At 39.0% G+C, this 18,142-nt stretch overlaps 1 protein-coding gene across 1 annotated transcript in view; it reads left to right on the plus strand.

Moving 5' to 3' along the window:
* Positions 1-18,142, plus strand: part of CNTNAP5 (contactin associated protein family member 5) — a 519,494-nt gene that overhangs the window by 252,410 nt on the left and 248,942 nt on the right. The window contains exon 4 of the mRNA XM_037060827.1: positions 13,679-13,826. Coding sequence (XP_036916722.1) covers positions 13,679-13,826 — 148 coding nt within the window. The remainder of the gene's footprint in view (positions 1-13,678; positions 13,827-18,142) is intronic.

Consider the following 18,142-nt stretch of genomic DNA (forward strand, 5'->3'; position numbering starts at 1 on the left):
ATATGTTTTCATTTGTTTATGTCTTCCTTGATTTCTTTCTTCAGTGTTGTGTAGTTTTCTGCATACAGGTCTTTTACCTCCTTTCTTAAGTTTATTCTAGATATTTTATTTTTGTTTTTGCTATATCGAATGGGACTTTTTTCTTGATTTCTGCTTCTGCTGCTTCATTGTTGGTATACAAAAATACCTTTGATTTCTGGATATTGGCTTTGTATCCCGCTGTTTTGCCAAATTCATTTATTAGTTCCAGCATTTTTTTGATAGAGGCTATAGGATTTTCCATGTACCCTATCATGTCATCTGCAAACAATGCCAGTTTTTGTTCCTCCTTTCCGATTTGGATGCCTTTTATTTCCTTTTCTTGTCTAATTGCTGTGGCTAGAACTTCTAATACTATATTGAATAGAAGTGGTGAAAGTGGGCAACCTTGTCTTCTTCCTGATCTTAGTGGAAAAGTTTTAGATTTTGCCCATTGAGTATGATGTTGGCTGTAGGTCTTTCATATATGGCCTTTATTATGTTGAGTAATGCTCCCTCTATTCCCATTTTTCTGAGTACCTTTATCATAAATGGGTGTTGAACCTTATCAAAAGCTTTTTCCCCATCTATTGATATGACCATGTGGTTTTTGTCTTTCCTTTTGTTTATATGGTGCTTTACATTTATTGATTTGTGTATATTGAACCGTCATTGCATCCCTGGGATGAATCCCACTTGGTCGTGGTGTATGATCTTTTTGATGTATTGTTGGATGCGATTTGCTAATATTTTATTGAGGATTTTAGCGTCTATGTTCATCAGCGATATTGGCCTGTAATTTTCTTTCTTTGTTGTGTCTCTATCTGGCTTTGGAATTAGGATGATGCTGGCTTCATAAAAGACGTTGGGGAGTTTTCCTTCCTTTTGGATTTTTTGGAATAGTCTGGGAAGAAAAGGGGTTAGCTCTTCCTTAAAAGCTTTGTAGAATTCTGTGAAACCATCTGGTCCAGGGCTTTTGTGTGATTGGAGTTTTTTGATTATTGTTTCAATTTCATTTGCTGTTATTGGTCTGTTCAAGTTTTCTGCTTCTTTTTCATTGAGTTTAGGAAGATTATATTTTTCTAGAAATTTGTCCATTTCACCTAGGTTTTCAAATTTCTTGGCATACAGTTCTGCACAGTAATTTCTTACAATCCTTTGTATTTCTTTGGTATCAGTTGTAATCTCTCCACTTTCATTTCTGATTGTGTTTATTTGGGTCCTCTCTCTTCTTTTCTCCATGAGCCTACTTAAAGGTTTGTCTATTTGGTTTATCTTTTCAAAAAACCAACTCCTGAATTCATTGATCCTTAGAATTGTGCTTTTAGTTTCTGTGTCATTTAATTCTGTTCTGATCTTGGTTATTTCCTTCCTTCTACTTGCTCTGGGCTGTCTTTGTTGTTGTTCCTCGAGTTCTTGGAGGCGTCAGGTTAGGTTGTTTGTTTGAAATGTTTCTATCTTCTTTAGGTAAGTCTGTATTGCTATGAACTTCCCTTTCCGGACTGCCTTCACTGTGTCCCATAGGTTTTGGGTTGATGTGAATTCATTTTCATTTGTTTCCAGAAGCTTTCTGATTTCCTCCCTAATTTCAATCTTCACCCATTCGTTGTTTAATAGCTTACCATTCAGTCTTCATGATTTTGGGTGTTTTGGGTTTTTTTCATTGGGGTTGGTTTCCAATATCAGTCCCTTGTGATCAGAGAAAATGCTTCATATGATTTCTATTTTCCTGAATTTATTGAGACTCGTTTTGTGTCCTATCATGTGATCTATCTTTGAAAATATTCCATGTGCATTTGAAAAGAAAGTGTATTTAGCTTCTTTGGGATGGAGGGCTCTATATATATCAATTAGGTCCATTTCATTTAGGGTTCATTTAATGCTGCAATATCTTGGTTGATATTTTTTTTTGGAGTATTTGTCCATTTTAGACAGTCAGGTGTTAAAATCCCCTACTATAATTATGTTGCTTTCAATATCTTTCTTGAGGTCCTCCAGAATTTTCTTTATATATTTCAGTGCTCCTATGTTGGGTGCATATATATTTACAGTGTTAATGTCTTCTCGGTGGATTCTCCCCTTGAGTATTATGAAGTGACCTTCTGGGTCTCTCTTTATGGTCCTTTTTTTGAAGTCTATTTTGTCTGATATGAGAATTGCTAACCCAGCTTTTTTTTTTTTTTTTCTTGTCCATTTGCTCGGAAAATTTGCTTCCATTCTTTCACTTTTAGTGTGTTATGGTCTTTTGACCTGAGGTGGGTCTATTGTAGGCAGCATATGTGTGAGTCATGCTTTCTCATCCATTCAGCTATTCTATGTCTTTTAATTGGTGCGTTTAATCCATTTACGTTGAAGGTTATTATTGAAAGGTACTTATTCATTGCCATTTGTGTACCTGTGTTCCTCTCTATCTCTCTCTTTTCCTTCCTTTCCTAAGGCAGCACTTCTAGTAATTCTTGCACAGGTGGCTCGGTGGAGGCGTATTCTTTTAGACTTCCTTTGTCTTGGAAGCTCTTTATTTGGCCTTCTATCTTGATTGAGAGCCTTGCTGGGTACAATAGCCTTGGTTGTAGGCCTCTGTTTCTCATTACTTGGAATATTTCCTGCCATTCTCTTCTTGCTTGAAATGTTTCCATTGAGAAGTCAGTAGCCAACCTTACAGGGACCCCCTTGTATGTTACTTCCTTTTTCTCCCTTACTGCCTTTTGGATTTTCTCTTTGTCTTGGAGGTTTGCCATTTTAATGATGGTGTGTCTTGCAGTAGGCCTCTTTGGGTTCCACCTGTTTGGGACTGCCTGCGATTCCTGAATCTGTGTGACTTTATTTCTCCTCAACTTAGGAAAATTTTCCGTTATTACTCTTTCAAGTGGGTTTTCTATACCTTGTTTTTCTTCCTCTCCTTCTTGTATTCCTATTATTCGGATATTATTACGCTTCATGTTGTCTTGCACTTCTCTTAAATTCTCCTCATTTTTTCTGATTCTCTTTTCCATTATTTGGTCTGTCTGGGAGATTCTTTCTATCCTGTCTTCTATCTCACTTATGCGATCTTCCCCCATACCAATTCTATTCTTCACACCTTCTACTGTGTTCTTCAGTCCAGAAATTGTATTTTTCATTTCCTCTTGGCCTTTACTAATGGTTACTATTTCCTTTTTCATGTTGGTGTAGTTTGCAGAGAGTTCACTGTAGCTCCCCTGTAGTTTCTGGTCGCTTGTTGTAACCTCTTTAAATTTCCTGATAACCAGTGCTTTCAATTCAATATCTGATAGTTGTCTTGCCTCTATTTCATCTAACATTCTTTCTGAGACTTCCTCCTTTTCTTTCATTTGGGGATTGTTTCTTTGTCTTCCCATTTCTTGTGATGCTCTTCTTCTTGGCTTCAGCTTCTTAAAGTGATCCGTTCTGGTTTCCTGGGTTTATGGTGTGAACTTCTGTGGTAGGATGCATGTGAGATTCAGTGGTGCAGTCTCCTGCAGGTATCTTGGTGTTCTGCACTTCCACCTACTCCTCTTGTTGGTTTCCAGCTGGTCAAACCTTTTCTTCTGGTCTCCCTAGCTGCAGCAGCCTGAGGGGCTATTAGTGTGGCCTTTCTCTTGTCTTGGTGAACTTAGTTGGTCTCGCCAGTGCCCTCCCAAGATCCAGAATGGTGCCGCTCTCCCGTGGCCCGCTGAGAGCAGGTTTTTCCCCAGACTTCCCATCTCTGGCCTGGTGTGAGGGCACGCACTCCCAGCCAGACTTTCTGGTCTCGCAGTCTTGGGCTTGGACCTTTCCCAGTGCTATGGCTGCACACACTGGGCAACTCACAATTCTTCCAAACCAGCAGCCACAGCCTGACTCCCAATGCTTCTCAGTCCGAGCCCAGCTGGGTAGGGATGGACCATGTGACTGACGCTCTTCCATGGGCCCTGCCATCAGCCAGCAGTTCCCTGAGGCTGTGTGAGTGCCCGCTGGATTCCCCTGCTATCGGAAATGCAGGCCACTGGGAATTCACGGGACTCCCAGACCCCCAAGCTGGTAACCACACCGGACTCCCGGTGCTTCTCAGTCTGCGCCCGGCTGGGTAGGGATGCACCTGGCGATTGGCGCTCCCCCAGGGACCCTGTCAATAGTGCGCAGCTCCCGGAGGCTGTGTGTGCGCCTACTGGAGTCCCCAGCTGGAGTCCCCCGCTATCGGGAATGCGCACCACCGGGAATGCACACCACCATAAATGCACGGGACTCCCAAACCTCCAAGCTGGTGACCATACCTGACTCCCGGTGCTTCTCAGTCTCTGCCCGGCTGGGTAGGGAGGGAGCTGGTGACTGGTGCTTTTCCAGGGGCACTGCCAGTATCCCGAAGCTCCCCGAGACTGTGGGAGCTCCAGCTCAGGCTACTGGGAATGCCGAGGCCCCTCAGTTCCCCAAACTGGCAACCACAGCCTGACTCCACAGGTTATCAGAGCTATCCGTTTGCTTCCCAATGCCCACTCCTCTCTCTGCCACTATAGGCAGACCGATCTCTCCCGGAGTTTTCCAATCTACACCCTGCTGGTTAGAGAGGATGCTGGTGACTAGTTCTTTCATAGGGTTGCCATTGTTGCCCTCCCACGGCTCTCAGAGATCAAGGCGGCCCTGCCAGGGCCTTGGCGCTGCCCGGCAAAGGGCCTCCAGCCTCTGCGCTGTTCCCTCATACCTTGTTGATCTGAGGTCCGTCTCCTCTCCTCAACCTCTGGTCATTCAGTGTCCGCTATACTTTCTGGAGTCCTGCTTTCCTATATGCTTGGTCCCTGTTGGGTGTTCGCTGTGCTCCTCTTTAGAGCAGCCTGGTTTTTCTCCGGCGCATGAAAGGAAGCAAAATCCTTTGTCCTACTCCACTGCCATCTTCCCCTAGACTCATGTAAGTACTTTATATATTTTGGAGATTAATCCCTTGTCTGAGGTATCATTGGCAAATATGTTTTGCCATGCAGTTTGGTCTCCTTTTATTTTAATACTGTGTTTCATTTTTTAGACTTTCAGAAGCTTTTTATATTGATGAGATCTCATTTGTTTATAGTTTCATTTATGTCCCTTGTTTTAGGGGACATATTAGTAAAAATGTTGCTGCATAAAATATCTGAGATTTTCCTGCCTATGTTCTTCTCTAGGATTTTAATGGCTTCACGGCTAATATTTAAGCCTTTTATCTAGAATTTATTTTTGTGTATGGTATAAGTTGGTGCTCGAGTTTCTTGTTTCTTTCTTTCTTTCTTTCTTTCTTTTTTTTTTTTTTTTTTGCACATAGTCATGCAGTTCTCCCAACACCATTTGTTGAAGAGGCTGTTTTTACTCCATTTTATGTCATTGTCCCTTTGTCGAGTATTAATTGACTGTAGAGACTTGGGTTTCTTTCTGGGCTCTCTGTTCTGTTCCATTGGTCTATGTGCCTGTTTTTATGCCAGTACCAGGCTGTTTTAAGTACAGTAGACTTGTAATACAATTTGGTATCAGGTATAGTGATCCCTCCTACTTTGTTCTTCTTTCTCAACATTGAAGCTGCTATTTGGTTTTATTTATGGTTTCATATAATTTTTTGAAACATTTGTTCTATGTCTGTGAAATATGTCATTGATACTTTAATATGTATTGCATTGAATCTGTAAATTGCTTTGGGTAGTATGGACATTTTTATGACGTTAATTCTTCCAATCCATGAACACGGTATATGTTTCCATTTATTTGTGTCTTCCTTGATTTCTGTCTTCAGTGTTGTGTAGTTTTCTGCATACAAGTCTTTAACCTCCTTGGTTAGGTTTATTCCCAGATATTTTATTTTTGTTTTTGCTATATTGAATGGGATTCTTTTCTTGATTTCTGCTTCTGCTGCTTCATTGTTGGTATACAAAAATGCCTTTGATTTCTGGATATTGACGTTTTATTCTGCTGTTTTACCAAATTCATTTATTAGGTGGAGCAGTTTTGGGGTAGAGTCTATATGATTTTTCATGTACACTGTCACGTCATCTGCACACAATGACAGTTTGGTTTTCTCCTTTCTGATTTGGGTGCCTTTTATTTCCTTTTCCTGTCTAATTGTTGTGGCTAAAACTTCCAATACTATATTGAATCAAAGTGGTGAAAGTGGACAACCTTGTCTGATTCCTGATTTTAGTAAACAAGTTTTTAGTTTTTGCCCATTGAGTATGATGTTGGCTGTAGGTCTCTCATATATGTCCTTTGTTATGTGAAGGCATTCTCCTTCTTTTCTCCCTTTGTTGAGTGTTTTTATCATAAATGGGTGCTGTACGTGATCAAATACTTTTTCTGCATCTATTGATATGACCATGTGATTTTTGTCTTTGCGATATATTATATTTACTGATTTGTGAATGTTGAACAATCCTTGCATCCCTGGGATGACTCCCACTTGGTCATGGTGTATGATCTTTTTAATGTATTTTTGGATGCAGTTTGCCACTATTTGGTTGAGGATTATAGCATCTATGTTCAGCAGCAATATTGGCCTGTAGTTTTCTTTCTTTTTTGTGTCTTTACCTTGTTTTGGGATTAGGATGATGCTGGCTTCCTAAAAAGAGGTTGAGAGCCTTCCATCATTTTGTATTTTTGGAATTGTCTCTGAACGATAGCAGTTTCCTCTTTCTTAAATGCTTTGTAGAATTCTTCTGTGAAACCATCTGGTCCAGGGCTTTTGGGGGGGGTGGTGGTTGATTATTGATTCAATTTCATCTGCTCTTATTGGTTTGTTCAGGCTTTCTGCTTCTTCATTGAGTTTTAGAAAATTATATTTTTCTAGAAATTTGTCCATTTCACCTAGGTTTTCAAATTTCTTGGCATACAGTTCTTCACAGTAATTTCCTACAATCCTTTGTAATTCTGTGGTGTCAGTTGTAATCTATCCTCTTTCATTTCTGATTGTGTTCATTTGTGTCCTCTCTCTTTTCTTGATGAGCCTACTTAAAGGCTTGTCTATTTTTTTTATCCTTTGAATAAAACAGCTCCTGGATTCATTGATCCTTAAAATTTTGCCTTTCCTCTCTAAGTCATTTAATTTTGTTCTGATCTTCGTTTTTTTCTTCCTTCTATTTGCTCTGGGCTGTCTTTGTTGTTGTCCCTCGAGCTCTTGTATTGTAGGGTTAGGTTGTTTATTTGAAATGTTTTTATCTTTTTTAGGTAGGCCTGTTTTGCTATGAACTTCCCTCTCAGTACTGTCTGTGCTGTGCCCCATAAGTTTTGGGTTGTTTTGAGTTTATTTTCATTTGTTTCTATAAGCTTTTTTATTTCTTCTCTAATTTCATTCTTTATCCATTCATTGATTCTTAGCATCCTATTCAATCTCCATGAGTTTGAGTGTTTTGGTTTTTTTCCCCCCTTAGGGTTTGTTTTTAGTTTCAGTCCCTTGTGGTCAGAGAAAATGCTTGGTATGATTTTAATTTTCTTGAATTTGTTGAGGCTCATTTGTGTCCTATCATGTGGTCTATCTTTGAAAATGTTCCATGTGTATTTGAAAAGAATGTGTATTTAGCTTCTTGGGATGGAGGCCTCTCTCTCCCTCTTTCTATATATCAGTTAAGTCCATTTAATCTAGGGCTTTGTTTAATGCCGCTATATGTTTGTTGATATTTTTTGGAAGATCTGTCCATTTTTGACATTGGGGTGTTAAAATGTCCTACTATAATTATGTTGCTGTTAATATCTTTCTTGATGTCCTCTAAGATTTTCTTTATATATTTGGGTGCTCCTATGTTGGGTGCATATATATTTACTATGTTAATGTCTTCTTGGTGGATTCTTCCTTTTAATATCATGCAGTGACCTTCTGGGTCTCTCTTTATGACCCTTCTTTTGAAGCCTATTTTTTGGATATAAGTATTGCTACCCCAGCTTTTTTTTTCTTGTTCATTTGCATGGAAAATTTGTCTCTAGCCCTTCAATTTCAGTCTTTGTATGTCTTTTGTCCTGTGGTGGGTCTCTTGTATGCAGCATATTTGTGGGTCATTCTTTCTTATCCATTCAGTCATTCTATGTCTTTCCACTGAAGCATTTAATCTATTTAAGTTTAAAGTTATTATTGATAGGTATTCATTCATTGACATTTTCATACCTGTGTTCCACCCCCTCTCTTCATTCCTTTCCTTAAAGCAGTCTCTTTAGCAGCTATTGCAGAGTTGGTTTGGTGGAGGTGTATTCTTTTAGACTTCTTTTGTCTGGAAAAATTATTATTTGGCCTTCTATCTTAATTGAGAGCCTTGCTGGGTAAAATAGCCTTGGTTGCAGGCCTCTGGTTCTCATTACTTGGAATATTTCTTGCCATTCTCTTCTTGTGTGAAGCATTTCCATTGAGAAATCTGCTGCTAACCTTATCGAGGCTCCCTTATACGTTACTTCCCATTTCTCCCTTGCTTTCTTTAAAATTCTCTCTTTGTCTTGGAATTTTGCCATTTTAATGTTGATGTGTCTTGAAGTGGGCCTCTTTGGGTTCCTCTAGATTGGGACTCTCTGTGTGTCCTGGATTTGTGTGACTTTTTCTCTTATCAAGTTAGGGAAGTTTTTCATCATTACCTTTTCAAATATGTTTTCCATTCCTTCTTCTTCTTCTTCTCTTTTTGGTACCCCTATCATTGAGACATTATTACGTTACATATTGTCTTGCATTTTTCTTAATCACTCTTCATTCTTTCTGACTCTCTTTTCCTTTTCTTGCTCTTTCTGGGTGTGTTTTTTTTTTTTTTTTACATTGTCCTCCTATTCGCTGATTCCATTTTCTGCTTCATCAGTCTTGCTTTTGATTCCTTCTACTGTGTTCTTCTGTTCAGAAATTGTATTCTTCATTTCTTCTTGGCCCTTGCTGATAGTTTCTATTTCCTTTTATGTTGATATAGTTTGCAATGAGTTTGTTGTAGCTTGTCTGTAGTTTCTGGTATCTCATTATGAGGTTTTTGAGCTTCCCAATAACTAGTGCTTTGAATTCAATACCTGATAGCTGACTTATCTCTATTTCATCTAACATTTTTTCTGAAGCTTCCTTTTTTCCTTTCATTTGGGGATTGTTTCTGTGTTTTTCCATTTTTTTGTAAGACTCTACTTTCTAGCTTCATCTTCTTGAATTGATTTGTTCTGGTTCCCTGGGTTTGTGGTTTGAGCTTCTGTGGTAGAATACCTGTGAGATTGAGAGGTGTGGTCTCCTTCATCTTTTAAGCTCACTGGTCTTGGGCTGTCCTTTAAGTTGGCTCTGTGTTTGTCTTTGGGTTTTGATTGTTTTGGGGTCTTTCTTCTGTGTGTCCTTCCCACTAGCTGGTGAGTTGATGGCCACTCTGTCCACCACCTGTTGTAATTTGTTGTGCTGGTGAGTGCAGGTTGTATTGAAGCTAGTTTTTCCATGTGTACAGGTTTTGAGGATTCTCTTTTGCTCTTGTTCAGTTGTTTGTACTGGGTAGTTTCTCCACTATTTAGTTGTATTTCCATATAGGTCCTGGATTGAGGTTTGTGTGGTTTCCAATCTCTCCTTGACCTTCTTTTGTTGTTATCTGTTGGTGTTTTTTGTTGTTGTTGGGTTTCCTCTTCCAATGGGTGTTCTGGTGTTCACTGCTTCCACTTACTTTTTTTTTATCAGTTGGAGGGGAAGATAAACTGGTTTAAGGCAGCAGGAGAGTATTCTATGATATTTACTGTAGCAGCAAGTAGAAAAGAGATAGGAGATCTTTAGGCTACATATAGTGTTAACCGTGATCTTCCACCTAACTAGCCACGTTTTAAAAAGGATGGAAAGAAGATAAGACTCTTGTTGGGGAGGGAAGAATTATGAGTTGGATCTAGAAGGCAGTTAGGTTGTGGGAGGTAAGATTCTGAGGTAAGGTGAGACTAAAAGATAGTAAATAGGCATAGTGTTTGAGAGAATAGAGTTAACCACTACAGTGACAGAGTTCAGGAAACTCTGTAGTGGGCTAAGATCCAGGAGGGGTGATGTGAAGTATTTAAAATTGTATGGAACAGCTATTATTTACAATAATATTCAAGCAATAATCATATGACAGAATCCATGTGATCTGGATAACATGAAAAGGGGGTATAGGACTTTGGGTAGTGTGCTAAAGGAAAACAAGTGCCATAAAGGATAGTAAATTAGCAATACAATGTGGAGGAGAGAACAGGGGAAACTTGTCAAATGATATAATGTAACCAGCCAAGCAAAGAAGACTATACAGAAAGAAGAGGAATACAAAAATACTATTAAAATAAAATATGTAAGAATAATAAAAAATAATAATACGAATATGCAGTAACTTGTAGTTTCTTCTCAATAGCAAAGTGAAATTTGTCTCACTATCTCAACTGTTGGGATGTCTTCTCTTTGGGTCCAACTTTGGTCCTTTCACTGTTCTGAGTTTTTTGTCTCACTTGTGGGGGGAAAAAAGGCAGGAGAAGGGAGGAATAAGAGATAAAGTTGAAAAGAAAGAAAGGAGGAACAAATCAAGAGAGAAGGAAAGAGAGGGGAAAGGTATTGAAAGATAAAACAATAATACAAATTAAAAAAATAAAAGGTTACTTAAAAAAAAAAAACAAGCAAAACAAAAAACACCTCTCATTGGTCCGAAACTGGCTGAACCATCTTTTCTGGTCTCCCTAACTGTAGCAGGCTGAGGGGCAATTGGTGTGGTCTTTCTCCCTTCCAGATGTGTGTTCAGCCAGTCTTGCAAGCAGTCTCCGAAGAGATAGTCTGGTGCCTCTCCTGGTCACCTTATGTGGGGTACCCAGGTCTTCTTTTGAGCACTGTTTACCAGTGGGTTATCTCTGTGGTCTGGGATGTGGATGCATGCGTGTGCCTGGCCGTGCTGCCTGGGTCCCATGGGTTTGGGCATGAAACATTCCCAGTACTATGGAGAGATGCAGGGCCTTTCTGGCCACCTCTGGATTGCTGCTGGATTGAGTGGGGAGTAAGCCAAGAGGCTGTCTCAGAATAATTCCCTAGTTTTACTTTTTGACAAATTCCTGCTACTCAAGCCTGCTGCTCAGTACAGCCCAATTCTCCAGCCAGACTGGTGACTATCAGGGTCAGTGCATGTCATTGCAGGGCTCTCAAGTGTCCTAAGTCAGCAACCACAGACTCCATGGGTGATCATGAATGGCTCTTGTGTGTTTGCCTCTCTGTCCTTATTCCCCTCTTTGCAACTTCAAGCAACCAGGTATCTCCAGGTGCTGCTCGAATAATGGTTGGCCTGAAAGAGAGGGAGCAGTTGACTTGGCTCTCTCCCAAGGACTCTGTGGCAGGACTGCTGCTCCCAAGGAGTCTGTGGTAGACCCAGTGCTGGCACCAAGTGCTGGGCACCATCCCGGGGCTACAGTCATGGCCCTGTGCTTATCCCTGGGAACGTATTGTCCTGCAGCAGTCTCCTTACCTTCTGGTTTTTCAACATCCACTAGAATTTTTTGTCTCTTATTTTCATATATGTTGGGGTACGGTTGGCTGTTTGGTCCTTCCTCTGTAGATCAGCCAGGTTTTTCTCCCATGTATAGGGGGAAATGGATCTGCTCCCTCCTACTCTGTGCCATCTTCCAAGTCTCCCTGATTACCAGTATTTTGAACTCTGTATCTGATAGGTCGGCTATCTCTTAATTGCTTAGTTGTATTTTTGGAGCTTTCATCTGTTCTTTCATTTAGGACATATCTTTTGTCTAAGCAGGCCTGCTATGTTGTAAGGGGCAGAGCTTTAGGTATCTGCCAGGGTGGGGGCAATCCATGTGGCTGCATTTTGGTGCTATATGTGGGGGAATGGTCCAAGAGGGAGCGACACCACTTGCTCAGCTCTCCAGCCAGCTTTCAGTCACTTCCCCCACTACCCACAAGCAAACTGGGCTTTTCTGGTGTTGATCCCCAGGTTGGTTTTGTGTATGTTCCAGGATCCTGTGGGTCTCTTTAACAATTTCTCCTGTGAGGCTGGAAGTCCTGCCACTGAAACCCCCATAGATTTTTATAGCTAGAGGTTTTGAGGCATTTCTCCCCCAAGCAAGAACTCTGGGTTGCACAGTCTGTCTTGCTCCCCGGTTGTTCCTCCTGGTTTATCTGCATGCAAATGTGGCACCACCTGTTTTGTCAGCTGCCTCCTCATGAACCCAGTCCTCCAGCCACCACCTGACAGAAAACCCACTCCACCCTGACTGCCCTTCTACCAGTATGGATAAATGTTTCTTCTTTAACTCCTTGGCTGTCAGAGTTCCATACATTTAGATTTTCTGACAGTTATGGTTATTTTTTTGTTTTTAAATTTGTTGTTGTCCTTCTTTTGGTTGTGTAAGGAGGCAAAGTGTATCTACCTATGCCTCCATCTTGGCTGGAAGTTCTTTCACTTCATGATTTTTAATAGTAATTATATCAAATATTTAATATTAGAGTTATTAGACAGTATGTGTTTTCTGTTCAGCAGAAATATCAGACTGTTCATGTGACCCTATATTCTTGAGTGTTTTAAGGGTATACCAAGATTGAATTTTTTTAATGGAAATCATTAAACAGATAAATAATTTCTTAGTGTTGACTTTTGCCTTTTTAGAAACCAGTGGACCTACTTATTGGTTGGCAGTGAAGGGCATTAGTAAGCAGGCTTTGTCTATGAATATGTGAATCAGAGAAGAAGGCAAATGATGACTCATAAGAAAGCAATCATATCAGTATGCTAGCTGACCTGTACAATGGTGATGATGAAAAGTTTTGTGGATGAATAGTTGTGATAGATTTTTGAGCAATGGGAATGTAATTAATGCCACTGAAGTGTATAATTTAAAGTTGTTAAATGGTAAGTTTTATGTTATATATATTTTACTCCAATGGGGGAAAATAAGTATACAGAAAAATTTCTACTCCAGAAATCATTTATCTAAATAAAGGCCAGGAGGCACAATTTTAGCTCCCATACCATGTATTCCTTTGTTTAAATTTCACAAGGAAATATAAAATAAATTACCTAAAAGCTGGATCCTTCTGTTACCCTGCTTTTAACAATTAACAATAATATATTTGAAGAGTTAGGATGCTGTAGAAAATCTATACGGTTTGAAAGAGTAAAATCTTGGAATTGAGTTTCAGGCCAATTACTAACAATTGAATAATTTAAGGAATTTCCCTCCCCCTTCTTTTTTCTTTCTAAGCTTCAAGTTTTGTTTTGTTTTGTGCCCCCACCTCCGACAAAAATGCTAATAATGGAAAGTGCTTAGCATAGTAGAAGCACTCAGCTAAATATAACAATTACCTAAAAAAATATTGTCATTTATCTCTTATACCACAGTGATTAGGAACATTAAAGACAGAGAAATCTATATGAACAACAATTAAGATAAATAAACATAAATAAATAAATAAATAAGTAAATAAATAGAATATCAAAACTTCATTGTATTACTATATAAAGCTTTCAGGTGTGGCATCTTATGACTTGTTAGAATTCACTTACTCAAAAAACTGGGGGTTGGTATTAAAGAATAATGTACATTTTCAAAAATATGATGTATAATGAAAAATTCTCACACAAGTCAGATTTCACTTGAAATATCTGAGAAATTGAGAGTTTTTTTCTGAAAGACTTAGTGAAATAACATGTAGATTTGCAGTGACTTTCCTTGAGCTCTAGCGTGTAAGGAAGATCCATCAAAATCACAGATTTCACTGGGCCTCCTCTTCCCTTTGCAGACCTTTGTTGGGAACACTAATGCTGATAGTGTGATGCACCACAAGTTACTGCATGCAGTGAGAGCCCGCTATGTTCGCTTCATGCCCATGGAATGGAATCCAAGTGGAAAGATTGGCATGAGGGTTGAGGTGTACGGATGCTCCTATAGTAAGTACCCACATGGACTGTCAAACTATCGACACAGTACCAGTTTATTTATATTGAGAATAGCAATCTAAATTGTTTTAAAGTTATTTCTGGACTTTGATAATCCATAAACATTTGAAAATTTGAAATTCAAACCATGAAAGAGAAAACAAAAGCTCTCCTATTTCAGAATGGAAAAGCTTGGAGGTAACAAATGATAAATACTTAAAAGATTAAATTAAGAACTATTAATGTTTGAGTTGCCATTTTTCCTTGCAGTAAAATAATAATTTAAGTTCAGTTATTTCTTATCAGGAGTGAGTATTACAAAGTTATTTCCTCTTTCAGAGCCATGAAGGAAAGAAAAATACAAGCAAAAATGAACAAGAACAACTAGAACATCAATAATAATAGTAATAAAAACTTCTTCCTGTTCACATGTCAAGAGGAGGAGGGAAAGGGACATTTCAACCCAATGTAACCGATAGAATGCTTCTTACCTGAAATTATGCTAGCCATTCTTTCCTCTGTGAGTTGCTTGTATTGAAAGTACAAGTAGAGCCCATCTTGTATGTAAAGAAGATTGTAAACATAGACAGAACTGGTAACCACTCTAAAATAAGGTCAAAATTATGCAAGAAAGCTTTCCATTACTTTAATTCTCCCCCTTTCAGTTTTATATTTAAATCTAAAATTACATAAAACTCAAAGGGAGATGCAAATTAAAACCACAATGAGATACCACTTTATACTGGTGAAAATGGCTATCATAAACAAAGCAATAAACAACAAATGTTGGAGAGGGTGTGGGGAAAAGGGGACTCTGGTCCACTGTTGGTGGGATTGCAGACTGGTACAACCATTATGGAAAACAGTATGGAATTTTCTCAGAAAACTAAAAATGGACCTGCTTTTTGACCCAGCAATTCCACTGCTGGGATTGTATCCTAAGAACCCTAAAACACCAATCCCAAAGAACATATGCACCCCAATGTTCATAGCAGCACAATTTGCAATAGCCAAGAGTTGGAAGCAACCTAGGTGCCCGTCAGTAAATGAATGGATTAAAAAAAAACTGTGGTACATATACACAATGAAATTCTATGCAGCAGAAAGAAGGAAGGAGCTCCCACCTTTTGCAACAGCATAGATAGAACTGGAAAGCATTATGCTGGGTGAAATATGTAAGGTGTTGAAAGATAAATACCATATGATCTCACCTTTAACAGGAAGATAAACAGCAAAACAAACAAGCAAGCAAAATATAACCAAAGACACTGGAATAGAGAACAGGCTGACAGTGACCTAAAGGGAGGGAATTTCAGGGGAAATAGGGGAGGGATTTAGAGGAACATATATAAAGGATACATGGACAACAACTGAGAAGGGTGGAATGGAAGGGAGGGGGGGCATGGGGAGTGGGATGGGATGGGAGTAATAGAATACTGTACTTAATTATATAACACTAAATTGTCCTTCTGCCTTAGCAGTGCCATTTCCTGATCATATGCTATGACACCTAATAAAAACATTTGATTACTACTACTTTAGTGTAAATTAGTTCAATAAATTCCTGGCTTTGGTTACAAGAGTGCATAATGGGTTATATACTTGCACTCTTTTTCCATGTAATGGTCAACTAAATATCTGAAGAATCATCTGAATATCTTCATAAAATGTATTTTCCTGATCCTGTCTTATACAAACTTGACTATGGTTTCTGGGGTTACAGATCCAGAAAGCTGAATGTTAACAAACTCCCCATGTTAATATAATATATGAATTATGCTTCATATGTCCACTTAAAAGTCTAATAAATATCTGAAGCTTAATATAACAAAAACAGAATTCTTGGTTAGCATTCTCTCAACATCCTGCTCATTCACATTGCCCCCATCTCAGTATCTGGCACCACTGTTTATCTACCTGCTAAAGTAAAAATCCAGGACACAGCCTTAGCTCCTTCCTTTCCATAACTTCTATTCCTATGTAATGTATCTACAGTTCAGAGTGCTTTCCTCCCAAACATATCTTAAATCCATATACTTCTTCTGTTTTCCTGAGCAGAAACCTCTATCAGTACCATTTCTTTGGGAAGGAATTTAAAAGTTCCTGTTCCATGACACAACCTCCCTAATCTCATTTTTTCCTGCAATAGCCAAAGTGATTTTTATAAATAAAGAAATAAAATCACATCATTTCCCTTACCTGCTTTACTTAAAATTGAAAGTCCTTATTGACAAGTAATATTTCCCATTGAATGTTCTCTGCCCACCTCTTTAACTTCCTCTACTTCTCTGTATCCTTACAGACTTTCTTGTTATTTCTTAAATACATCAGGCTTTTTCTACACCAGGGCTTTTGCACTTCTGATCCCAAGGTACAGAACATTTTTTTCCTGGAATTTACATGTTTAGCTCTTTTGATCTGTGTGATTCTTAATTATAATGCCACCTCTTCAGAGAAATTCAGTCTCATTGCCCCTCTAAAGTCACCTGACTATTTCCTGTGCACCCAGTATTAACCCATAGTTATATACCATGGTTTTACTGATTCCTATTTCTACCCATACACTAAAATATCTTGCCTGGGCTTACTAGTTTGATGCTTTCCCTCTCAAGCCCCTGTACCAGAATGTACATACTGTGAGAGCAGGCACCTTGACTGTTAAGTGCCAGAACATCATAGAGACAGACAGGTGTTCAATAAATACTTGTGAAATGGTTGGGACACCTTGTTGTCCCAACCCAGACAGCCAGGTTATTCAGAAATTAGTTACTGTTAATACACCCATTGTAAATAACTGTTTTCCCCCATGGGCCTATAAATCTTTTTCTCTGAAATTACATTTGATTATGTTGCTAAAGACTGGTAGAAATCTTATAGTTATATAATTTCTTAAGTCTTAAACTTTCAGCAATTTTAGAAATTGCTGCACCTTCATTCATTCATGCATGCACTCACATAGCTGACAACATTTATTTAACATTTAAGATGTTTCAAGTATCATGTAAATCTTTAAGTAATTATTTATTAATCTATAAATAATTAAAACCTTTTCCTGGACTTTGATAAGTTCTGCATTTTTTCTGTTCAAGCATTTTATATTATTGCATTTAATTAATTGATTATGTAATTGTTTTGTTGACAACTGTATTTCCCAACTAAATTCTAAGCTTCAAAGAGACTGTGCCTGTTGGGTATCCCCATGCTCTGTCCAACACAGAGTTGAATACACAGTATATTTTCAGTAAGTATTGTTGAATGATTGACATTGCTGATATTCAACTTTGGGGTAACAGGCATGCCAATAAAAGCATGCAATATGGGATTATGTGTGTTTGATAGAAATCTGCCATGGAGGCAAAGGGAGGAGAGTAAAATGTCACTGCTGGAGTCCAAGTCAGGACATCACCACCTCGCATCCCATGGGTCTCAAAAATCTAGTAGTCAAGTCCCATAGCAAGGATCCCAGGCAGTAGGAGAGGGTTGTCACAGAAGCCGCAAAGCTTGTTATGCTTAGTGCATAGAAGACAACGGAAGAAAAAGTGTGAAGTAAAGATATGTGCCTCTCTTTGTGCCTGCATTCCCCATGTTGTCTGCACCTTCTTTCCTGTAGCTTAAAATAGAATTAATCTGGCCTGAGGGAGTACAGACAGTTATGGTAGAAGATAGTCCTTCCCTTAAGCTCCAACTCCTTGAAGATAAAGTTTACACTTTTCAGTTTAAACAGCTTCTCCTCATGGGAAAATTCAATGCAGGCTGGGGACTGAGAAGTTTACTGTCTTTCAGTTGTCTGTCAACATTACAGATTCTGCCCCAAGTTAAGATTTGTTTTGCTTCACTATGTTTGTTCTTCTCTCTTCAAACCTGACTTAATAAGTCTGTGCCTGTAGATTCCTTTTTCTTTTTAATTCTCACCCAGGAGTATGTTCATTGACGGGAGAGAAAGAGATAGAGATAGAGATAGCGAGAGAGAAAGAGAGAGAGAGAGAGAGAGAGAGATCATTGAGATAGACAGAATTGAAGAGTTGCCTCCTGTATGAGCCCCAGCTGGGATAGAATCTACAGCCCCCTTGTGCATAGGATGATGCCCCAACTAACTGATCCACTGGGGGAGGAAAGTAAACACCTGTAGATTTCTCTTGCAAGTGCCCATCTCTGGAACCTGTGTTCTACTTCCTGTGGGCTTCAGCATGCATGACTCGCCATGTTTGTCCCTTATCTTCCCTTTCCTAGCTGCTCTGATGGCCTCCCTGCTGAATGGCTCCCTCACTGAAATAAGCACCATTTCACCTACTGAAGGACTCCTGAAAGCACTGGGTAGAGTTTATACT

Source organism: Sturnira hondurensis, unplaced genomic scaffold (genome assembly GCF_014824575.4).
Source record: "Sturnira hondurensis isolate 20B ecotype Veracruz unplaced genomic scaffold, ASM1482457v3 Scaffold0012541, whole genome shotgun sequence".
NCBI lineage: Eukaryota > Metazoa > Chordata > Mammalia > Chiroptera > Phyllostomidae > Sturnira > Sturnira hondurensis.